Source organism: Symphalangus syndactylus, chromosome 11, assembly GCF_028878055.3.
Source record: "Symphalangus syndactylus isolate Jambi chromosome 11, NHGRI_mSymSyn1-v2.1_pri, whole genome shotgun sequence".
In the NCBI taxonomy this organism is placed as follows: Eukaryota; Metazoa; Chordata; class Mammalia; order Primates; family Hylobatidae; genus Symphalangus; species Symphalangus syndactylus.
The window spans coordinates 19,128,632-19,152,998 of record NC_072433.2 but is presented as its reverse complement, the minus strand read 5'-3'; the positions used below and the strand labels follow the sequence as shown (position 1 = coordinate 19,152,998).

The window sequence follows — 24,367 nt, the reverse complement described above, 5'->3', positions numbered from 1 at the left end:
TTCCAAGCACACCACATTCTGCTGGTACCCTGGCGCATCCTCCTTGCTTCTCAGGGAAGAGGTGTGCACCGGCATGCGGGCGCTGGATGATCAGAGCAACAGTAACAGCAGATGTGTCCTAACTGAGTCCTGTGTGCCAGGCACTGCCCAGGGTCTTCCATGGATTACTTCCTATTTCATCTCACCACAGCCTTACAAGGGAAGCCCTGCATTGCTTGCATGATTGAGGACGTGGAGGCCCAAAGTCCATGACCTGCCAGGCTCCCCCTGCTCGGCAGTGCAAAGCCCTCAGCCGCCTCCTCCCACCCTCCCTCCCAAGGGACTCCTCTGGGCTCCTTCAGTCTCTCCTTTTCTCCTGGCTCTTCTGCTCATCTTTCTGAGCTAGGCAAGACTTTCCCATCATGGACTCAGCCCCTTCATCATCAAGGCTCCTAAAAAGCCAGACTAGGCTGAATCTGGGGGCTCATGCCCGTAATCCCAGCACTTTGAGAGGCTGAGGTGGGAGGGTCGTTTGAGCCCAGGAGCTTGAGGCCAGCCTGGGCAACACAGTGAGACCCCGCCTCAACAAAAAGTAGAAAAATTAGCTGGGCATGGTGGCTCATGCCTGTAGTCCCAGCTACTGAGAAGGCTGAGGCAGGGGGATCGCTTGAGCCCAGTGGTTCAAGCCTGCAATGAGCTGTGATTGCACCATTGCACTCCAGCCTGGATGACAGAGCAAGACCCTGTCTCAAAAAGAAAAAAAGAAAAAAAACGTAGGTTGGACTCATGGCTCCACTTTACCACTTTCCATGGGCTTGTCAAGTCCTTAAAAAATCTGTCTTCTGGGCCAGGTGCAGTGGCTCATGCCTGTAATTGCAGCACTTTGGGAGGCCAAGGTGGGCGGATCAGCTGAGGTCGGGAGTTCAAGATCAGCCTGACCAACATGGAGAAACTCCGTCTAAAAATTAGCCGGGCATGGTGGTGCATGCCTGTAATCCCAGCTACCTGGGAGGCTGAGGCAGGAGAATCGCTTGAACCCAAGAGGCAGAGGTTGTGGTGAGCCAAGATCATGCCATTGCACTCCAGCATGGGCAATAAAAGTGAAATTCCATCTCAAAAAAAAAAAAAAATCTGTCTTCCGCCCCAAACCACCAGAACTTCAAAGGCTATTCATGATGTCTTTCTTGCCAAATCTAAGCAAATTTTTTAGTCCACCTCTAACCTGGCTGTGGTATATGACATTAGCGCTACTCTCTTCTTCAATCTGCAGCTGCCTAGGCATTTAACCTGAGGCTTATGAATATCCGAGGGTGCTAAGTTGGATTGCAGAGTGTCTGTGAACTTGCTGATGTATCAAATTGCACACCTATGGGCATTTTTTCTCTGTACTGTGTCCACAGTTTCTCAAATTCTCAAAGGATCTGGGAGCAGTAAGGTTGGAATCCATAGCTCCACCTTCTGCCTGCTGCCACACTTGGCTTTTCTCCTCTTCTCTGGATCTCCCTGCTCAGGCTCCATCTTGGAAACTCTGCCTCTGTCCCCAGGGTCCAAACCTGGACCCTCTGCCTCTCAGCTCCATCCCTTCCTCTCCCACGTGCTGACGACCGAAGCTCTACACCAACTCCACCCTGGGTGCCCACTCCCTACTGGACAGCTCCACGTGGTTGTCCACAGTCCGCACCTTGAACACCTCCCAAATGAGGCCAATCATCTTCCTCCTTCTTCCCGCCCACCTCCTCTTGGGTCTCCTTCCTGGGAGGCTGGGGTTACTGACATCCACACGTTACCAAAGGAGTCAGGTTCAAGTGACCCCTCTCCCATTGAGTCTTAGCTGGGCTGATCTGGTTGGTGAGAGACCCTGCTTCCAGAGAAGCCCCGATAACTCTGGGGTCCTTCAGGTCACTCTGGTGAAGTGCAGAGAGCACAGGCATTGGATTTGCAGACCTGGATTCAAATCCTGGCTCAGCACCACCTAAGTGTTACAGTTTTCTCAGGGAAACACCCTACCCATCTCGGAGGGGTGTAGTTAGGAGGGAGGTAACCGAGTATCTGATTATATGATGAGTATATATGTTGTATTATAGAATAATATTTTCTTTTCTTTTTCTTTTTTTTTTTTTGAGACGGAATCTCACTCTGTCACCCAGGCTACAGTGCAGTGGCATGATCCTGGCTCACTGCAACTTCTGCCTCCCGGGTTCAAACGATTCTCTTGCCTCAGCCTTCCCAGTAGCTGAGATTACAGGCACACACCACCATGCCTGGCTAACTTTTATATTTTTAGTAGAGACTGGGTTTCACCATGTTGGCCAGGCTGGTCTCAAACTCCTGACCTCAGGTGATCTACCCGCCTCAGCCTCCCAAAGTGCTGGGATTACAGGCGTGAGCCACCGCGCCTGGCCTTAGCTCTCTTATTAGTAAGGAAAGAACTGGACACATGGGAGCACTCTCTGGCACAGACTCAGGTCCTGGCCTCTGCCGGGCCCCTGCACACCATCCCACCGGAAGCCTGCCTCCCCTCCTCTCCGGGATGCCGCTCACTCTAACATGCTCTCAGAAGCTGCTCTGGAGCCATCCTGAGTATGCAGCACCGGCCCGTTTCCCCCGTCCCCTCAGCTTTTGAAAGCATTTTCATGTGCGCATCTAGGAATGTCAGCCTTGAACTGGTGTCTGCATTCAGCTTCCACTGCTTCTTGGCACCCTGACTCTTCTGAATTGATTCTAGTCCGTCCTTTGTCCAGCAGCTGCACTGGGACCCCGCCGAGTCTCCCCTTGCCTTGCTTTGTGGGCTCTTATTTTCTCTGCCTGTGGCTTGTGCCTTGCATGACAAGCTGGGGGCGGAGGTAGGCACGGGGAGACGTATCTCTCATGCCCCCATCACTGGCATCGTGGTCACAGGCTTACTAACCCTCTACACTGGACCTTTATAAGACAGGCACATTTTAGCTCTCTGCCGAGGCCGTGTGGTTGATAGAGCCCTCAAATCATCCTCCCTGCCATGCAGGAAAGTCCTCTCCTATAGGTCAGGCCTCTGCCCGCCTCCTCACCCCAGCATCACCCCTGTCTGCCCATCCGGCCGGAGCTGGTACTGAGTGGCATCTCTGGAGGAATCCGGCAGAGGGACCTGGGCCAAAGCTTCAGCATCCCCTTCCCCCTCCGGCTGCCAGCCCTGGCGGCCCTGCCACTGTTTGTGATTGTTAGGGGAGCGCTGGGCGGACAGTGGGTGATTCAGCGAGCAGGCCTTCTGAGCAACAATCCCTGTGCTGTGCCCGAGCTATTCAGCGTGGGCAGAACAGGGCAACCATGCCCGCAGGAACACTCGCTGACCGGGAGCAGCTCTGGGCTGGATTTGGGGGAACTTCCTGCAGCTCGCTCACTCCTGACTCATCCTGGGTCAGGTGGATAAATGAAGCTCCTGATGCCGTGACCATGGCCCCTCTCATCTCAACCATTCAGGCACTTGACTTGCGGAGTGCAAGGAAAAGAGCTGCCCCTGGCAGAGTGAGGGCAGCTCAGGAAGCTCAGAGCCAGGACAGACAGACCACAGGGCAGGTGGCATGTAGCTGGAGGCCCAAAGTAGGCAAGGCACTTGCGAGGCTGGCTGTCCCAGCGGCCATACCTAACCCACTGTCATCCTCAACCCCAGTCTCATAGGCTCTTTAGACACTGCCCCATATCAGCCTCTCTTTTCATCCTCTGCCCCCCAGCTAGAAGCTGGGGCGCACCTGGCATCCACATCCTAGCCACATGCCCTTCAACTACTCCCTTGATATCTCTGAGGCTCCATTTCCTCAGCTCTAAAAGGGGATAATGACAGGACCCTTCTTCTGGGGCTGCTGGGAGGGGTAAATGAGGCAGTCCTAGGAGAGCACGTGGCCCCGCACATGGCAAGTGTCCCACAGAGGTCAGTGGGCTGTTACTCCCAGTCTGGGGGTCTGCTGCCTGAGCCTTTGCCTTGGACACACTCTAGGACACTCCCAGATCTTTCTTTCCCAACTTCTCTGCTCATCTGTGCTCAGTTCGTAGGCCAGTCCGAGTCCAGCTCTCAGCCGTGCCACCCGATGAAGTGATTTCATTTAGTTTCTTAGCAAAGAATCCCAGATCATGTATTTTTTGGTGTGACACTCAATGAGAAGCACTCTCTCTCTCTCTTTTTTTTTTATTGCTATGCCACCCGATGATTTCATTTAGTCCTGCTGATGTGTTGTTGGGTTTTGTATCCATTTGGGGGGTAGATGGGAGTCTGACAAAATTCTTCTTTGGAAGACTATTTCTACAGAGGGGCTTCACCAAAAAATGTCTGTGATGTGGTTTGGGGTTCTGTGCTCTCAGAAACTCTGGGCCAGGGAAAGCACTGAGGTCTCCTCCCTCTAGGATCCTCAGGGCAAGTCAGGAAAGAACCTGGCATTACCTGTTGTAAATGACGTGAAGAGTCGGACGTTGCCCTGGGCAAAGGTTCGGTAGTAGGACCAGCTGAGGTACAGCACCAGGGGCACCCAGATGATGGGGACACTGTACCTGCAGGAAGGCCATCAGGGTGAGAGAGATACATGCACAGGAGCTTGACAGAGTACAGCTTTTTTTTTTTTTTTTTGAGACGGAGTTTCGCTCTTGTTGCCCAGGCTGGAGTGCAATGGTGTGATTTCAGCTCACTGCAACCTCCGCCTCCTGGGTTCAAGTGACTCTTCTGCCTCAGCCTCCCAAGTAGCTGGGATTACAGGCATGTGCCACCACACCCAGCTAATTTTGTATTTTTAGTAGAGATGGGGTTTCACCATGTTGTCAGGCTGGTCTCGAACTCCTGACCTCAGGTGATCCACCCGCCTTGGCCTCCCAAAGTGCTGGGATTACAGGTGTGAGCCACCATGCCCAGCAGGGTCCAGCTTTCTTAGAGACACATAACTCAACTGGAGAGGGGACAAGATGACACCAAAGCATATGCAGAATGCCTATGGAGACCTGGGGTCAAAGGGACACTAGTACAGAGAGTGGGAAAGAGAAAAGAGGAGAGAGGCTGTGAGTCCATCTGCCTCCTGTCTCTGAGATGAGTTATTGGCAGAAAAGAACTGTGTCCCCAGGGCCACTGACTCTATGCAACTGGACAGACGCTGACCTCTTGTGGCAGAGGAGCTAATTGCAGGCAAAATTGTTCCCATGAGCACTGGGGGCAAGAAACTTCTCCTGAGTCTGGAATAGACCAGGGGTGGCATTCAATGTAGTTTCTGGCTACATGTTGGGTTGTGACCCACCCAGTGGACAAAACCATGCATAGGGATGAATTATTCCCATGGCATGTTCCTCCCTTCCTGAGAGCTTTACAGCATAGACCTGGGCTCTGGGGAGGGACCCAATTACCCCCTCCCTTTCCATATCTGATTGGCACCGTCAGAAGAGAGGGGCAGCCCGCCACAGGCTCAGGGAAGAGCTCACCAGACAGTCTTAGAGAGGCCCTCAATGAGGTCTGAGTGGAAGAGGCGGATGGGCCTGGTCACCGGCTGGTGAACCCACTCATCGTACTTCTCTCCCAGATGGCCCACCTGCCACAGGAGAGGCTTTTGCCAGTCCACCAGGTCCTGCAAGAGATGAAGCCAAGTGGACATCTCATATTCACATCTTCCCGTATTCGTTCTCCCATTTCCTCGTTACAGCATCCCAATCCCCGGCTCCTACCTCAGCTCTTGTGATCTGCATGGGGCCACCCACCCTCCTGCTTCAGTGATCAAGAACTGACCAAGCTGCTCATCCCAGCCCCCACCCACAGCAATAGGATCCGGTAAAGGTTTGCGACCTAAGCTGGTGTGATGAGCCATCAGACACTCCCTTTTTCTGTTGGAGGTGCTAAATCGGCAGGGCATGAGCCTGGATTTACTAGCAGAGCCTGCCTGAAGATGCCACCAGCACAGAAGATGGCCAAACCAAGAGCTAGAGAGACAGAATCCCAGTGATGATATCTGAGCATCCAGATTCAGCCACATCTGAAGTTTAAAGTCTTGCTCAGGACTCTTGAGGTACAGGAGGCAATACATTTTGTATCAGGAATGAAGTGAGCTCTTTTCCCTAGGCTTCTTGGTGTTGGCCTGGGTAATTAATTCATTCAATCATTTATTCAGCAATTTATTTAAAATTTTATGTATGTATTTATTTCTATGGTAGGTGCTAGGAAGAATCAACAGGAATGAAAGAGGCCAACCTTGTTTCATGTAGCTTAGTGCTTAGAGTTAGACTCTGAAGTCAGGCCTGGGTACAAATCCATTTGCCATTTACTGTGTGACTTTTGGAAAATTACTTAACCTCTCTGAGCCTCAGTTTCCCCAGCTATAAAATAGAAGTAATTGTTGGTTGCAGTAGCTCATGCCTGTAAACCCTGCATTTTGGGAGGCTGAGGGAGGATAACTGCTTGAGGCCAGTAGTTTGAGATCAGCCTGGGCAATAGTTCAAGATTCCATCTCTTCAAAAATAAAAAAATAATAACGGTACCTGCATTAAGTGCCCAGTGAGATGTGGCATGCCAAGCAAGGATAGTTTAGTGGAGACACAAAGCAGGCTGAGATCCAGAGGCAGAATGGCTGGTACAAATGCCCAGGTCACGGTAGGCAAGGAGGGCTTTGCAGAGCATCTGGGTTTTCGCTTGGAGTTCATCAACATGGAGGATTTGACAAGGGGGAGAGAGGAAGGGATGACGGGGAGTGTGGGCACAGATATAAAGTTGAATATGGTTGTGGCCTTTCTGGCACCTTAACAGTGCACTGTGGGCAGTAGGAAGAAAGCTGCTGAAGTCTTAGATGATAGAATACCCTGTACCACATCCAGGAGTTGCTTACTCTCCAGGCCTGTTGTCTCGAAGGCAAGGATGTACGTGTACCCCATCGGTACTCACAGGCTAATCCCCAGAGGCAGTGAGAAAATATTAACGACCCTATTCCTATTGCTATTATTTCTATTTATTTGTGTTTGTAATATATTTCTCTCTCTTTTTCTTTTTTTTTTTTTTGAGACAGAGTCTCGTTCTGTCGCCAGGCTGGAGTACAGTGGCATGATCTCAGCTCACTGCAACCTCTGCCTCCCGGGTTCAAGTGATTCTCCTGTCTCAGCCTCCTGAGTAGCTGGGACTACAGGCAAGCACCACCACATCCAGCTGATTTTTGTATTTTTAGTAGAGATGGGGTTGCATCATGTTGGCCAGGATGGTCTCGATTTTTTTTTTTTTTTTGAGACAGAGTCTTGCTCTGTCACCAGGCTGTAGCACACTGGCGCAATCTCAGCTCGCTGCAACCTCTGCCTCCTGGGTTCAAGTGATTCCCCTGCCTCAGCCTCCCAAGTAGCTGGGATTACAGGCACATGCCACATCGCCTAACTAATTTTTTGTATTTTAGTAGAGACGGGGTTTCACCATGTTGGCTAAGATAGTCTCGATCTCCTGATCCCCGTGATCCACCCGCCTCGGCCTCCCAAAGTGCTGGGATTACAGGCGTGAGCCACCGCGCCTGGCCTCTTTTTTGTTTTATTAAGAGGTGGGTCTTGCTGTGTTGCTCAGGCTGGACTTGAACTCCTAGGCTCAAGCGATCCTCCAGCCTCAGCCTCTTGGGTAGCTCAGACTACAGGAGCGTGCCACTACGCAGGCTTTATCTCACCTTTACATGGCATTTGAATGTTTTCTAATGCACAGACTATGAGAGTACATTAACACATGCAAATACTTTGTAAATAATTTAAATGGACACATAATGGAGCGTGTGTGCAGAAAGTTTTACTCATAGGGATGCAAGCTCAGAAAACTTTGCAGGTTTCAGCTCCAGGCAACTGGAAGCCCTTGAGAATTTCTGACAAGCCAGTGCTAGGTTAATCTGGACCGAATCCAGTAAAGAACAATGAACCTGGAGTCAGGGGAACAGCATTAAAGCCTGGCTGTGCCTTTGACCAGCTGTGAGATCCTGGATGTGCATCTTTTCCTCTCAGGGCAACCTCAGTGCCCTCATCTGTGATGCTGGTGGGCCCCAATCCGCCACCCACAATCAGAGTGAGGATGAGGGTGTCATGGTGGATGCTTAGCCAATCTTCAGCACGGGGAGTCAGGCAGCCACTGCAGGTGGGAAGTAGGGGAACCACAGGCAGGGAGAGGAGGGGAGAGGAGCAAGGGCTGCACGTGGAAGAGTTTGCAAGCCTGGATGAAACAGCCATCAGTGATTCCAGAAACCTGCCTTCCCCTGGCCCTGGCTGCAATCTCATCCTTGTACAGGCCTCACCACCAAAGACTGCAGCCCCAGCGGGTCTTCCAGGAACTGGCCCTCACGTGCCCCCAGCTCCTCTGGAGGTGGAGCTAGTCTCACTGTCACAGCCTGGGAGCAGGGATGTGGGGGTCCCGGGAGCAAGCAGGCAAGGCCACTGGGTTTCTCTCTGTGCCTGTGACCAGGGTGAAGGGCCCAAAGAAAGCTGTGGCTTCTGCCATATGAACTTGGCAGGCCCCAGGTACTGGATGCCTTCCTGTGGCAGGGGTGGGGGTTGGGGGGTTCACTTCCTGCTTCTCAGGCTGGAAGATGATCCAAGTCAGCCTGGAGCTATCACACCCTGGCACTAACTAAATCAAGCAATCATCCAAACTCCACCTAGTGGCTGCTCCCTTCCTGACCCCAGTCTCCTTGACCTCAGCCCTTGAGTCTAGCAGCAAGTGGGGTCATTGGAAGTATGCTGTCTCATTCCCTCCAGTCCTCTGCCCTAGGTCTGTAAACACGCACACACACCCTGCACCACCACAACCTCTACAACCACCACCAGGAAAAAGAACTGGAGGAACCAGCTGGTGGCCTGTGTTTACACCTTATCTTGCGGCAGTCTGCAGAGCCCCACCTTAGAAGAAGTTGGGCCAGGGTCATGGCGAGAATGTGAGGCTTTGTCCCAGCTGCAGTAGCACCCAGAGCTAATCCCCATGGAGCCCTGGTTATGTGTCAAGCATGGTTCTAAACACCTGACACAGGTTCAGTCACTTGATCCTCGCCATACCCCTAACTAGGCGGGTATTCTAACTATTGTCATTTTGCAGATGGGGAAACCGAGGCTGAGTAATCTGCCCAAGGTTGCCCAGTTATGTCTCCTTGATGAGTTGGCCCCTTTACCACTGGGAAAGAGCCATGTTGGTCCCTGGAAATACTCCTTCTCCTGAAGTCCACTTGGGTATTAATAATCACGTTGGCTTCCTGAAGCTTGGTGTGCGCAGGATCCATGTTTTCCCATACTTTTACTTTCAACCTCTGTACGTCTTTACATTTAAGGTGCATCTCTTGCAGACAGAATATAGTTGGGTCTTCCTTTTTAATCTAGTCAGACAATCTCTGCCATTTTTTTTTTTTTTTTTTTTTTTTGAGAAGGAGTTTCACTCTTTTTGCCTAGGCTGACATCACAATGGTGCCATCTTGGCTCATCGCAACCTCCATCTCCTGGGTTCAAGTAATTTTCTCTGCCTCAGCCTCCTGAGTAGCTGGGATTACAGGCGCCCACCACCGCATCCGGCTATTTTTTTTTTTTTTTTGTATTTTTAGTAGAGATGGGATTTCACCATGTTGGCCAGGATGGTCTTGAACTCCTGACCTCAGGTGATCCTACCCGCCTCCACCTCCCAAAGCACTGGGATTACAGGCATGAGCCACCACACTCAGCCATCTCTGCCTTTTAATTGAAGCACTAAATCTATTTACATTTAATGTTGGAGTAGGTCTCCTCTGGTTTTCTTTTCTCATTCTTTCCTTCTTTTTTTTGAGACAGGGCTTGCTCTGTCACCCAGGCTGGACTGCAGTGGCCTGATCTTGGCTGGCTACAGCCTTGACCTCTGGAGATCAAATAATCCTCCCGCCTCAGCCTTCCGAGTAGCTAGGACTACAGGTGGGCGCCACCACACCTGGCTGCTATTTTCTATTTGTCTCCTCTGTTCTTCCTTTGTCTTGTCTGTATGAAATATTTTACAATATTCCATACTATCTCCTCTATTGACTTTTTAGCTATGCTTTTGGTATTTTCCTTGCAGTTGTTGCTCTAAAGATAATAATACACATCTGCAACTTACGACCATCTCTCTCAAATGAATCCCCTGGTCCTTTCTTTTTCTTTTTGAGACACGGACTTGCTCTGTTGCCCAAGTGAGAGTGTGGTGGCATGGCTGTGGCTCACTGCAGCATCAACCTCCTAAGCTCAAGCGGTGCTCCCACCTCAGCTTCCCGAGTAGCTGGGATTACAGGCTCACGCCACCATGCCCAGATAATTGTCTTTTTTTTTTTTTTAGATATGAAGTATCACTATGTTGTGTAAGCTGGTCTCGAACTCCTGGGCTCAAGTGATCCTCCTGCCTCAGCCTCCCAAAGTGCTGGGCTCATGAGCATGAGCCACTGTGCCCAGTCAGCGCCCCTGGTTTTTCTATGTCCCACTTTTGCATGTTACACATGACAGATACTGCTATCCTGTGATTCACTTGTGCACTTTACACAGACTGAGCGATCTTGAACTATGATCTTTTCCAGCTATAGCACAGGGATGTGGCCAGGGGGCCCCTCTCTCAGCCTAGCAGTGGTTTGGGCAAATTTTAATCTATTGATCCATTTTGTCCTTATTTTGTGAAGCAAATAGAAAACGGCATAGGATTCTTTTTTTTTCTTTCCTTTTCTTTTTTTTTTTTTTTTTTTTTGAGATTGAGTCTCACTCTGTCACTCAGGCTGGAGTGCAGTGGTGTGATCTCGGCTCACTGCAACCTCTGCTTCCCCGGTTGAAGTAATTCTCCTGTCTCAGACTCCTGAGTAGCTGGGACTACAGGCATGTACCACCATGCCTGGCTAATTTTTTTGTATTTTTAGCAGAGATGGGGTTTCACCATGTTGACCAGTCTGGTCTTGAACTCCTGGCTTCAGGTGATCTTGCCTCGGCCTCCCAAAGTGCTGGGATTACAGGTGTGAACCACTGTCCCCCGCTGAAAATGGCATAGGATTCATACGTTGAATTCAGTTGAACCACAAGAAGAAATGTCTAGGTAAGCTATAAGCAGGGACTTCAGCCTAGATCTCACACCTGGATGTACAGGAAACAGAACAAAAGCACAGAGCTGGTGTGGAAACTGGAGCTAGACTGTGGAAGACATGTTTACACGTGTGGTGGGAACAGAGCCCTGGCACAGGGGTCTGTCATTTGATGTCATTTCATTGAACTGATTTCAGTTACTCCCTGGGTAGACCCGCAAGCACTGCCACCTGTACACATGGTGGACTTGTGCTCGAGAGTCAGTCCCAAGCTGCCTCTTGCCTGTCTGGGGCTGTGGAGGGCCTCACACCCGAGCTCTGTATCTAGCCTACGCTGTGTCTCCACAAGGAAGCCCACCTGGGTGCCCAGGGAAGGTGCCCACTTTACTCTGGGGCTGAAGGACCACCCTGGAGGAATCCCAGGAAGGCCTCACTCTCCCTTTTGTGAACACCCCCCTCAGTCATCAAAGGCCAACACCTATAGTTCTATGACTGGGGCCTCAGTCCCGCTATTCCAGGGGAAGCCCCATGAGCCTTCCAGATAAGCACAGAAATTCAGGCCCGCCGACCCCCAATCCAATTTATAGATGAGGATATTGAGGCTTGAGAGGTCAAGTGACTCTTGAGATAGGATTAGTTGGGCCTGAAGTGGAAGCCTCCCTCCCCCTTCCCCCAGCTTGTAGCAGCCTCCACACAGTTTCCCAAGAGCTGGGACTGGCACCCTGTGCACTTGACCTTGATTTAGGTGGTACATGCACTGATAGGGTGTCTTTTTTTTTTTTTTTTGAGACGGAGTCTCGCTCTGTCGCCCAGGCTGGTGTGCAGTGGCGTGATGTCGGCTCACTGCAAGCTCCACCTCCCGGGTTCACGCCATTCTCCTGCCTCAGCCTCCCGAGTAGCTGGGATTACAGGTGCCCGCCACCACGCCTGGCTAATTTTTTGTATTTTTAGTAGAGACAGGGTTTCACCGTGTTAGCCAGAATGGTCTCGATCTCCTGACCTCGTGATCCACCCGCCTCGGCCTCCCAAAGTGCTGGGATTACAGGCATGAGCCACCGCGCCCGGCCTGGGTGTCCTTTCTTAATCATCTTCCAGTCCTCAGCACTGAAAGAGAAAGGCTCAGCTGGGCGCTGAGAGGTTTGAAGCCTCTCACTTGCTGGTTGTTTCCAACATGGCAGCTGGCGGGACCTGGTTTTGAGAAGGGAGGACAGCAGATGATGATGGCTTGGGATCCAATGAGATGGGAAGTGCTGCAAGACACATTTCGCTTCCTGCTCTACCTGACCAAACAATTGCCTTAGCTCATTGCCGTGGGGGTGGGCAGCGCTGCTGACACTGAGCAGCTGCCCCGTCCCCCGCCTGCCCCCGCTCACCACATTTGCCACCTTGGGGAGCAGATTCTGGGCACACCATTCCCCAGGAAAGCGTCCTATGCCACCTGGCCCTGTGCTGCCTGGGAGGAGGGGTCCTGGGGAGCGGGAGGAGGAAAGCAGGGAAGGCCCCCTTCTACCGGGGCACCACGCCCTTCCGCCCACCCTCTTCTACCTGACCGAAGACCCCTCTCCTACTCCCACCACATCATTGGGTCTCTTCCTTCCCGCTCGTTCCTGGTCCTGGCCCCATTTACTCCTTATTTCCCAAGGCTCAGGGGACAGAGGGAAGGTATGGGCACAGGTCTGTGGGCTATGTACATGGCTGGGGTGGGGGAGAAGGGGAGATCAGGCCACTGATGATGCCTCCACTTCCCAGGCATCTGGGGGCTCCCACGGCCCCCCGTACAGTAACAAGTCCCCTTTTACAGCAGTGGAACCCGATGCTAGAGAGGCATGTCCAGCACTCGGGGCCGTCCAGAGGAAGCCGGCCTGCATGGGCGACAGCACGGTTATGCCCGAAACTGCTCTGGAATGAGCAGCACATTGGGGTGGATGGATTTTTTGGTGATTCAAAGACCCAACTAATGGGCCAGGGCCCAGGAAGCAGATGCAAGGGGGAATAGATTTGGCCAAAGCACCTTGTGCTGACTGTGTGGGGTCCATGCCCCTCCCCCAGCCTGCACTGTCCCTGCCTTAGAGAGAAGGGGAGGGCTTCTCCCAGGCTATGCCAGGAATGCGGCCCGCAGCAGCACGGGAAGGGGGAAAGGGCAGCCTGCTGCCCAGAGGGTGGGCGGAAGGGCATGGTGCCCGGGTAGAAGGGGGCCTTCCCTGTTTTCCTCCTTCCCCTCCCCAGGACCCCTCCTCCCGGGCAGCACAGGGCCAGGTGGCATAGGACGCTTTCATGGGGAACGGTGTGCCCAGAATCTGCTTCTCCCTAAGGTGACAAATGTGGTGAGCGGGGGCAGGCGGGGGGCAGGGTAGCTGCTCAGTGTCAGCAGCACTGCCCACCCCCACAGCAATGAGCTAAGGCAATTGTTTAAAGAAATGTCCACCCAAACTCAGGCACATTGCTCCAGGGCAGCTTTCTGAGCAGACATGGAGACAGGCTTCCAGGCAGCAGGGGCTGCGGGAGAGGAGTGGGGGCCTGTTGTCTGCACCCTGATCACTGGTCAGCTGGGGCTGCGGCCTCACATCCCCTATCCTTCACGAGCCTTAATTCTGGGAGTTGCGCCGGTGATGACCTTTGACAGATGAGAAGACAGGGTCAGATATTCGGCTGCACGTGCTGTGGCAGGGCCTGGACTTGAGTGCCCCACTCACAGCCCAGGCTTGGCCAGGAGGCCTCCTGGCAGCCAGATCGGGATCCCACAGCTGTGACTTCCTCAGCACAGAGGCTGTGAGGAAGCCCGGCAGCGGTCAGTGGGGGCAGTGAGATGGGGCTCTTGCTGGCGTCGCCAGAGTGGTTGCAGGCCCGTCCTGCGCGGTCTAACTGGGACAAGCTCAAGTCCACAGAAGTGGTTCCGGATCACCTACCTCCTTCCCCTGAGCCTTGTGACCCTCCCGTCACCCAGGGGATGTGAGGACAGGGAGGTAGCCTCAGGCTCACCCCACGAGGATTCAGGCAGCGGAGAGTGGATAGGGAGCAAAAATGCCAGAGACACAGGGAGAGATGAAAGACAGCTTGAGCACTGGCAGAAAGCAGGCATAACCTCTGCCCTTAGGGCTGAAGACGAGCGAAGGGGGCCTGCCCAGGGGCCCCACCCCAAAACCAGGTAGGGTGGTCTTTCCTTTGCAGCACACTTTCTGATATCCCTTAGTACATTCCACTAGATCCTCCAGATAATCCCACGCAATAATAAGTTGCAGGGTTGCAATCCCAGCATCTTGGGAGGCCAAGGTGGGAGGATCACTGAGGCTGGGAGTTTGAGACAAGCCTGGGCAACATAGAAAGACCCTATCTCTACAAAAAAATTTAAGAAAATTAGCCAGGCATGGTGGTATGCACCTGTAGTCCCAGCTAATTAGGAAGCTGAGGTGGGAGGATGGCTCAAGCCTGGGAGGTTGAGGCTGCAGTGAGCTGCAATCTTGCCACTGTACTCCAGCCTGGGTAACAGAGTGAGACCCTGTCTCTAAAAAAATAAAAAAGATAGAGGGAATAGCTTTCTCCATCATACTGGAACACTGTGTGGCATCTCTTGCCTCCCAGCCTGCCCTGTCTACTGCCCTCCCAGGGTGTCCTCTAAGACCCATGGAAGCAGAGGGCAGTGCCCAGCCCACCTGCTTGCTTTCTGCCTTGGGGTATTTTTTGAGCACCACTGAGCTCCTCTGAAGAGGGGCCAGGTGCTCTGGGCAAGGAGGCAGGCAGAGAGGAGACTCAGGGACCCTAAGCCCAGTATGGACAGCCATGGGGAGGCCCTTTGGATATTGGGCCCTCCAGACCCCTACTCTGGCTGGGAGGGATTATAGAGAGAAAAGAGGCCCAAGGGGACCCAAGGCGACTAGGCAGGCAGGGTGCCTGGTGGAGAGCCAGGCCAGTGTCCACGGTGTCCAGGCTGGTCCCCCCCCCGAGAGTGTGTTGGCCAAAAGGGCCCTTTTTCTGATCGGGATGCTATCTTCCTGAGTTCTCAGTGACTGATCTGGGGGTCCTAAATGGGCAAAACACTATGGCCAACTTCAATAGCCTTTCCAGGCCCTGGGGACCCTGGTGTCAGGGTGGTCTGTGTTATGTCAGGCAGGGGGCAGGGACAGGGAGTTTGGGGATGCCTGCGGGATGGGTCTATCTGTCCCTTGAGGGAAGGGGCTGATCACACCCATGGTCCAGTCCCGGCAGTTGCTTATGCCAGCATCTGGCTTAGCCTGAGGAAGGATGGGGAAGAGGATGTGGCTGCCTTGGGAGACACTGCTGGTATCTGCTCAGCCTCCTCCCTCCCTCTGCCACCCCCTCTCCTACTCACGGGCCTCAGGGTCTTATTCATGGTCAGCTGTCAGGGTGGGAGGGTTCCAGGACCTTGTGGATGTGGAGGGGAGGGGCCGCTATCTGGGCTGCTAGTGTGCCCAGAGGTGACTTTGGGCGGGAGATTTAAGCTCTTCTTCATCAGTTAAATCAGGATAATTATAATCCTTATCCCTCGTGCTGTCAGCATAATTAAAGCAGATAACCAATAATACATTTAAAGCGGCTGGCACACAGTGAGGGCTCAGTACAAGAGACGTGAATTCAGGGCTAACTCTGCTGCTGAGCATCTGGGCAGGGAACTTCTGCAAACCCTTCAAATCACACCTGTTCTTGCTGCTTCCCCAAAGGGAGGCTGGACCCCAGGGTGGAAAGGGTGGAGAGGGCTCTCAAGGGAGGGCTCCAAAAAGGACATGGCGAAGTGGCAAAAAGAGGCTGCTGGACCAGGGGGACAGGTGTGTCCAGGAGCTGAGAGTGGTGGGCAGCTCTGGCCACCTCACCTGGCTGTGTTCTAGAAACAGAGAGGGATGTGGAAGGTGAGAATCCACAACCTGGCTTCTTGTCCCATAAGGAAGCCTGGATCCTGCCTGGCTGGGTGACTGAAGGGATGATTTAGAAACTGTTCAGGTAAAATTCCACACAGAGCCCGAAAGTAAGACCGTCCCTCACCTCGGAGCAGAGCGGGGCACCAGGGTTTGCTTCCTGGCCCTTCTCGCTGTCTTTTCAGATCCTTCTAACTCTGCCCTGACTCCCCTGGCCTGGTGTCCTCTCACTCTTCCCAGCATTCTCACTCACACCTTCTCACTCACACCTTCTCACTCTCACACCTTCTCACTCACACCTTCTCACTCACACCTTCTCACTCTCACACCTTCTCACTCTCACACCTTCTCACTCACACCTTCTCACTCTCACACCTTCTCACTCACACCTTCTCACTCTCACACCTTCTCACTCACACCTTCTCACTCTCACACCTCACTCACACCTCACTCTCACACCTTCTCACTCACACCTTCTCACTCTCACACCTTCTCACTCTCACACCTTCTCACTCACACCTTCTCACTCACACCTTCTCACTCACACCTCACTCTCACACCTTCTCACTCTCACACCTTCTCACTCTCACACCTTCTCACTCACACCTTCTCACTCACACCTTCTCACTCTCACACCTTCTCACTCACACCTTCTCACTCTCACACCTCACTCACACCTTCTCACTCTCACCTTCTCACTCACACCTACTCACTCTCACACCTTCTCACTCTCACACCTTCTCACTCACACCTTCTCACTCTCACACCTCACTCACACCTTCTCACTCTCACACCTTCTCACTCACACCTTCTCACTCACACACCTTCTCACTCACACCTTCTCACTCACACCTTCTCACTCACACCTTCTCACTCTCACACCTTCTCACTCTCTCACCTCACTCTCACACCTCACTCACACCTTCTCACTCACACCTTCTCACTCTCACACCTTCTCACTCACACCTTCTCACTCTCACACCTTCTCACTCTCACCTTCTCACTCTCACACCTTCTCACTCACACCTTCTCACTCACACACCTTCTCACTCTCACACCTTCTCACTCACACCTTCTCACTCTCACACCTTCTCACTCACACCTTCTCACTCACACCTTCTCACTCACACCTTCTCACTCTTACACCTTCTCACTCTCACACCTTCTCACTCACACCTTTTCACTCTCACACCTTCTCACTCTCACACCTTCTCACTCTCACACCTTCTCACTCTCACACTTTCTCACTCTCACCTTCTCACTCTCACACCTTCTCACTCTCACACCTTCTCACTCACACCTTCTCACTCACACCTTCTCACTCTCACACCTTCTCACTCACACCTTCTCACTCTCACACCTTCTCACTCACACCTTCTCACTCACACCTTCTCACTCTCACACCTTCTCACTCACACCTTCTCACTCACACCTTCTCACTCACACACCTTCTCACTCTCACCTTCTCACTCTCACACCTTCTCACTCACACCTTCTCACTCTCACACCTTCTCACTCACACCTTCTCACTCACACCTTCTCACTCTCACACCTTCTCACACTCACACCTTCTCACTCTCACACCTTCTCACTCACACCTTCTCACTCACACCTTCTCACTCACACCTTCTCACTCTCACACCTTCTCACTCTCACACCTTCTCACTCACACCTTCTCACTCACACCTTCTCACTCTCACACCTTCTCACTCACACCTTCTCACTCTCACACCTTCTCACTCACACCTTCTCACTCACACCTTCTCACTCTCACACCTTCTCACTCACACCTTCTCACTCACACCTTCTCACTCTCACACCTTCTCACTCACACCTTCTCACTCTCACACCTTCTCACTCACACCTTCTCACTCACACCTTCTCACTCTCACACCTTCTCACTCACACCTTCTCACTCACACCTTCTCACTCACACACCTTCTCACTCTCACCTTCTCACTCTCACACCTTCTCACTCACACCTTCTCACTCTCACACCTTCTCACTCACACCTTCTCACTCACACCTTCTCACTCTCACACCTTCTCACACTCACACCTTCTCACTCTCACACCTTCTCACTCACACCTTCTCACTCACACCTTCTCACTCACACCTTCTCACTCTCACACCTTCTCACTCTCACACCTTCTCACTCACACCTTCTCACTCTCACACCTTCTCACTCACACCTTCTCACTCACACCTTCTCACTCTCACACCTTCTCACTCTCACACCTTCTCACTCACACCTCACTCTCACACCTTCTCACTCTCACACCTTCTCACTCTCACACCTTCTCACTCACACACCTTCTCACTCACACACCTTCTCACTCTCACACCTTCTCACTCACACCTTCTCACTCTGTCCCCACCTTCTAGGGCCACGGAAACTGGGCCCTGGGAGGCCAGGACTCCAGTCTTTGGCAGCAATCACAGTACTGAGCTTGGAGGCGAAGCCAGAAGAGTTAACACCAGCAAGCCCTTCTGCCACAGGAGCAGGTGTGCAAACCCACCCCAGGCCTGGGGACCCTCGGCTGAGACAAAGCTGCCACCTTCATGGCCTCTCTCCTAGCTCCTCCATGTCCCAACCCAAAAGACCCACCCCAGCCCCCGCTGCCTGGGTCAGCAACAGAGAGAGTGCTCAGGTTGGAGTGCTGCGGGCTCCCCCAGCCTCTCTCTTCCCGCTAACGGAGCTGAGATTGCCCGCGAGGTGAATGAGACAGCAGCAGCACCCTTTTTTGGAAAGTCAAAAGTGAAAAGAAAAAAGCAGAAAAGCACCCTCTGCCCTCCTGGGAAGCCCTGCTCCCTGGGCTGATTTTCTGGGGTGCTGAAGGGGTTCCCAGGCACACCCGGATGGGTGGGGGCTCCATCCAGAGTGGGCCTCCACATCCTCCCGGGGCCCAGCCCTCGCCCTTCCGTCTCAGCCCAGAGACACAGGAGGAAGGGGAAGAAGAGTGACTGTGTGGAGAGAAAATGAGAGAGAGGTGGGGAAGGTGAGTCAGGCTGCTTGGACAGCTGGCCCGGAGCCAGGCAGGGAGCAGGCCATGGGGGAGGAGGGGCCCCTCGTCCCCTTGGGTGTGGTCGTGGTGACAGCATAGGTGACGGTGGCACAGCTGGGGTTAATCCTCCCCTTGCCTCCTGCAGTGATGGGGCTGGGTCAGCCCTGAACCACAGCTTGGGGAGACTGGGAGGAGCTGGCCACAGAGCTGGCAATGTGGGCTGGACCTCCCGTCCCCAGCCAGCCTCAGACCCCAGCTCCTCCCTCCAGGACAGTTCTGTTCATGTCACTCTACTCTGATGGCTGCCACATTTGTTCAGTCCCGGTCAGCTCTTTTCAGAATTCAAGCCCTAAGCCAAGCTCACAGACGCCTCTCTGTGCAGCTCCTTCCATTACCATCCACTGGCCACTCAGGACAGGACCCTGAGCCAGGACACACTGTAGCTCACCCTTTGATCCCCTCATCATTCCCCAAACTCTCCTCATTCCCCTCTGATCTCCCCCTGTTCCAGACTGAGGTCCTGACCCTGCCAGTGCCCAGGGCCCAAGCTGGGGGTTGAGGTTTGGAAACCAGGTCCCAGCTCGCGGCTGCGCGGCCGGGCGGCCTTTCTTCCTGCTGGCCTCCATCTTGCCCCGGGTTCTGCACCTCTCAGGAGGGGACATGGCACAAAACAACTTCTTTCGGCCTCTCTGGTTGGATCCCGAGGCGTCTGTGCTGTGGGCGGATGGGTTCTCCCAGAGGCAGCTGTGATCTCATGCGACAGGTGGGATCTCCGTATTCCCAGTGTCAGGGCCGAGGCGGCCCAGCAGATGGTCAGCTTTGTGGGGTCCCCACCCCGTTCTGCTCGCCTGTGTTCCTTGGGCATGCATCCCATGCCGTCTCCTGGGGTAATAACTCTTTATGGCGGTGGTGGTGGGGGGGTTACTGTCCCTTCCACCAGGCTGTGAGCTCTTGCAGGGAGGGGCCTGTCCCATTTGTTTGTGTGTCTTTGAGGCCCAGCCTAGGCAGAGGGCATGCAGGGTAGGGGTTTATGGACATGCACATTTGTGTCTGTTCCTAAGCTGGAAGGAAATGGCACCAAGCCCGGCTCCCTCCAGTGACCCCTCCAGGCAAAGCTGCTTCTCCCCTGCCACTGAGTGACTCCTTTTCCACCGTGAAAGGAGCTGACCTCCAGGGCTCACCTCACCAGTCTATGGGGTCTGCTCAGCCACAGCAAGGCACTGGCCTCTTGATGCCAAAAGAGGCTTATCCTAAGACTGCAGGCACCTCTGACTCCTCCTAAACATGGAAGATGGCTTCAGCACTGTCTCCTGCCAGACTCAGCAGGCTCCTGTGCCCTGCACTGGCCAATGTTGCTTCCAGATAATTGCAGGTGCCAGGGGCAGCTCTACCTTGTGCCCTGGTCAAAGTGGGCATGTCTGGGCCTGCCAACCCTGTCACAGCCCCTTCTCAGCTTCAGGGATCCTGGTGGGAGAATTCTTCTTCTCCAGGGGTGTCTGGGATCTGGCTCCATGCTGAGAACTTGTCTGCGATTTTTCTGAACTTCCACCAATGAGGCACTCCCACACCCTTGCCTGAGTTTGCTGTCCCAGGTCACGCCTCTGGGCTGTGGACACCTGCTTCCCCTTCCCCTTCTCCCCTGGGCACACGTCATGCCCACTCCCAGCTTTGGCTCCACACACCCTCTTCCTCTCCTCATCCCCGCCAGCCCCCAGTCATCACCCCACTCCGTCCTATGCCAGGTACCTTGTCCCAATCCACCATTTTGAACCGTGGTTCCATAGCAGGATCTGTCTTCTGAGTTTCCTCAAGGGCTACAGCCTCGTTCTCCATGGAGCCCTGGAAAGAGAAGATACGAGAGGATTATATACAGTGGGTGAGGGAAGAGGGGAGAGCCCTGAGCTGCCCCGAGAAGAGGCAGCCAGGAGTGGTGAGAGCCCCGTGGGTGGGGCAGGGTGGTGGAGATCAAGGACATTGGGTACTTTTGAAAACAGAGACCCTGATGTGAGCATTGTTATTCTCTGTATTTTACATTTCCCTTAAAAAATAATTTCCAGCCGGGCGCAGTGGCTCACACCTGTAATCCCAGCACTTTGGGAGGTCAAGGTGGGTGGATCACCTGAGGTCAGGAGTTGGAGACCAGCCTGGCCAACATGGTGAAAACCTGTCTCTACTAAAAATACAAAAAAGTTTATCAGGCGTGATGGTGCACGCCTGTAATCCCAGCTACTCAAGAGGCTGAGGCAGGAGAATTGCTTGAACCTGGGAGGCAGAGGTTGCAGTGAGCTGAGATCGTGCCACTGCACTCCAGCCTGGACGACAGAGCGAGACTCCGTCCCAAAATAATAATAATAATAATAACACTAATAATAATAATAAAATTTCTGTATAAACAAAAGAGGCAGAAAGATCTGGGAGAGGAAGTGAGCCAGCGGAGAGACTGCATGGAAAGGAGCTTGCTTAGTGGGAGCCCTCCGGGAAAGGGGTCCCTGCCAGTCCTCCTTCAGGTCCCTGGCAGGTGCCAGGCAAAGGGAGTCCCAGGGTAGCGCCCAGGGCACCTGGTGGGGCTCACAGGGCCACGCTGGTGAGTCACAGGCTGTGGCTTCTAGGGCCACACGCCCACAAGAAAGAAAGCCAGCAGGGAGCGAGGGAGGCTATCCCTGCAGCAACACCCGAGTGCCAGTCAGCGGCCACACGTGGGGTGGGATTAGCAGAGCAGTGCCCAAGTGGGCTCAAGGTTAAATCAAACTCACAAAGAGGTAAAGTCAGAGGGAAACGGGATGTGCTGGGAAAAGCACACAGCCCCAGCCAGCTCTGACGTCACGCAGGGTGAGGCCAGAGCGAGCAGGCTGGCACGTAAGTGAAACCCATGCTGCCCCGTAGGAGGGGCAGAGAGAGCGCTTGCCTTCTCTGTGTCCTTGTGACTGAAGGAAGCCGTGGTGCTGGTGGCCATGGCAGGGAGCTGGAAGCTGGGCACTGGCCGGCGGCCAAGAGGCTACTGTCATGACTTGTACATTTTTGACCCAAGAGAACCTGATGGTGACAGTGACTATTTTGGCATTTTATGGGAAAACCCACATGTAACCCAAGGAAAAGTCGGCTTTTGTGGTCCTGTCTTAGTCTGTGTGTCTCAGCATATTTAGTCTGTATCACCAAGCTAATACCTGAATTATTTTATTTTTTTTGAGACAGGCTGTTGTTCTGTCACCCAGGCTGGAGTGCAACGGCTCATGCTACCTCTGTCTCCTGGGCCGAGGCCATCCTCACACCTCAGCCTCCCAAGTAGCTGGGACTACAGGTGCACTTGACCACACCCAGCTAATTTTTGTGTTTTCAGTAGAGATGGGGTTTGGCCATGTTGCCCAGACTGGTCTTGAACTCCTGACCTCAGGTGATCCGCCTACCTTGGCCTCCCAAAGTGCTGGGATTACAGGTGTGAGCCACCGCGCTGTAATATGTATATATGTGTGTGTGTGTGTATATATATCATGCTGTCTTGAGTACAAAGAAGAGTAGATTTTACAGCATATCATACATGGAAATGCCTCAAATATCCAATACGAATGTCCTCCCTCTTCCCGTGACAGCAGCTCAGTAATCCTGTTCCAATTCTGTTTAACCTCAAAATACTCCAGTGGTGTGATAGGTTCCAATAGGCAGGGACCTTGTGGATTTCTGTTTCCTGTTTCTAGACCCATGCCTAGCATGGGTCTTGCAAATACCAGATGCTCCACCCACATTTCCCCAGTGGGTCGTGTTTCAATGCTGGGTCTCTGCAAGCAGCCAACGTCTTCCAAGACTCCTGCCATGTGGTGGGCCTGGCTGTGGGGGCGAAGCCCTGAAGCTCTGCAGGGCTCACACTCCTTGGGGATGTGAAACAAAGGGAGTGGGTGCATCTGCCCACCCTGCCACGTGGTGGGGAAATACGGCTGTCTGCCTGAGGGGGTGGGCCAGGACACAAAATATGCATCTTGCACTCTGGGCTGGATAGGGCAGTGCCCAGATAAAAGGATCAAAACTCCAACAACCTAGACCATAGATTCTCAGTGCCCTTTGGCCGAGTTCATAAGACAGGCATGAGCAGAATGAAAAGTATATAAGACTGGTATGAGATTGCCAGCGTTTTATTTTGCCAAATAAAAATATTTCAAAGGCAGGCACGGTAGCCAATGCCTGCAATCCCAGCACTTTGGGAGGCTGAGGTGGGAGGATTGCTTAAGGTCAGGAGTTCGAGACCAGCCTGGGCAACAAAGCGAGACCCTGTCTCTATCAAAGAAAAAAAAAAAGCCAGGCGTGGTGGTAGTGTGAGCCTGTAGTCCTAGCTACTCAGGAGGCTGAGGGAGGAGGATCATTTGAGCCCAGGAGGTTGAGGCTATGGGTGAGCTATGATTGTGCCACTGCACTCCAGCCTGGGCCACAGAGTAAGACTTTGTCTCAAAAAAAAATTTTTTTTTTTAAATTACTATCAGCAACATTTCATAAACAAGAGGAAATTTCAAAACCACATATATAGGAAGTACATGTTTTCAGGATAAAAGGCAGTTCTTTCCAAGGAAGGCAGTTGGCAACTTTATACTGACATTTACCAAAAAAGATTCTATTTTATTATTTTAAAATTGTTTTCTTTTTATAGAGATAGGGTCTCATTATGTTGCCCAGTCTGGTCTTGAACTCCTGTGCTCAAGTAATCCTCCTGCCTCTGCCTCCCAAAGTGCTACGATTATTGGTGTGAGCCACCATGCCCGGCCTCTATTTTAAAGTATTTATGAATGCAGAACAATTACAACATTCTGTTTTTATGAGCATTAACTGCACATAATTGTTCTTTTGGCTCAAGCTGGTTGATGTGGGTGGGGCTCAATGATCTATCTGTAACAGGAAGTAAATCAAATGTTCACCATGTCCTGGTTCTAAGGTTCTACTTCAAAAATTACAAAAATCCTGTTTCTTAGAGAGATGCTGGCTAAATAGAAACAGCACGTTGAAAGCTTCTTCATTCAACTGGAAGTATCCTGAGTGACACGAGGAAAGTGGAGGAGTCCTTGCTCTGTGGATTTCTGTCCCGCTCCTGAGAGCCAGGGGGAAGGGCAGTGGGTCATGCCTCGAGCGGCTCCATCCCCAGCACAGAGGGGCCAGTGATTCTCTCTCCAGAATTCCTCTGAATCATGGACCAGCACTAGTCAAGGGCTGGAAGAGGGGGCACCCTCTCTATGGAGGCTGAGGAAAAGAGGGGCAAAGGGGAAGGGGGTGGGCATGGCCTCTTTCTATCCTTCTCCTTCCTGCTTCTGCTCTAGGGTCCTGGGGCCACCCCAGGGAGCAATGTCAGGACTGATACGCTTCCGGCAAATAAGCCCTAGACTGACTAAATAAGCAAGGTGCTTTCCTGGGTGGCTTCATTGGGACCACACCCCTCCTTGGCAGAAGCCCAGGTTCTTATCACAAGATAGGACACACCTCCAACATGGGAGGAGACTCCAAGGAAAACCAGAGCCAGTGTCACGCGGTGTCAGTAGCAGGAATA

General features: G+C 52.8%; 1 protein-coding gene across 1 annotated transcript in view; it reads right to left on the bottom strand.

Moving 5' to 3' along the window:
- Positions 1–24,367, bottom strand: part of FA2H (fatty acid 2-hydroxylase) — a 65,028-nt gene that overhangs the window by 9,270 nt on the left and 31,391 nt on the right. The window contains exons 2-4 of the mRNA XM_055297947.2: positions 20,593–20,685; positions 5,410–5,552; positions 4,391–4,497 (exon numbers count right to left, since the gene is read on the bottom strand). Of these exons, the coding sequence (XP_055153922.1) occupies positions 4,391–4,497; positions 5,410–5,552; positions 20,593–20,685 (343 nt within the window). The remainder of the gene's footprint in view (positions 1–4,390; positions 4,498–5,409; positions 5,553–20,592; positions 20,686–24,367) is intronic.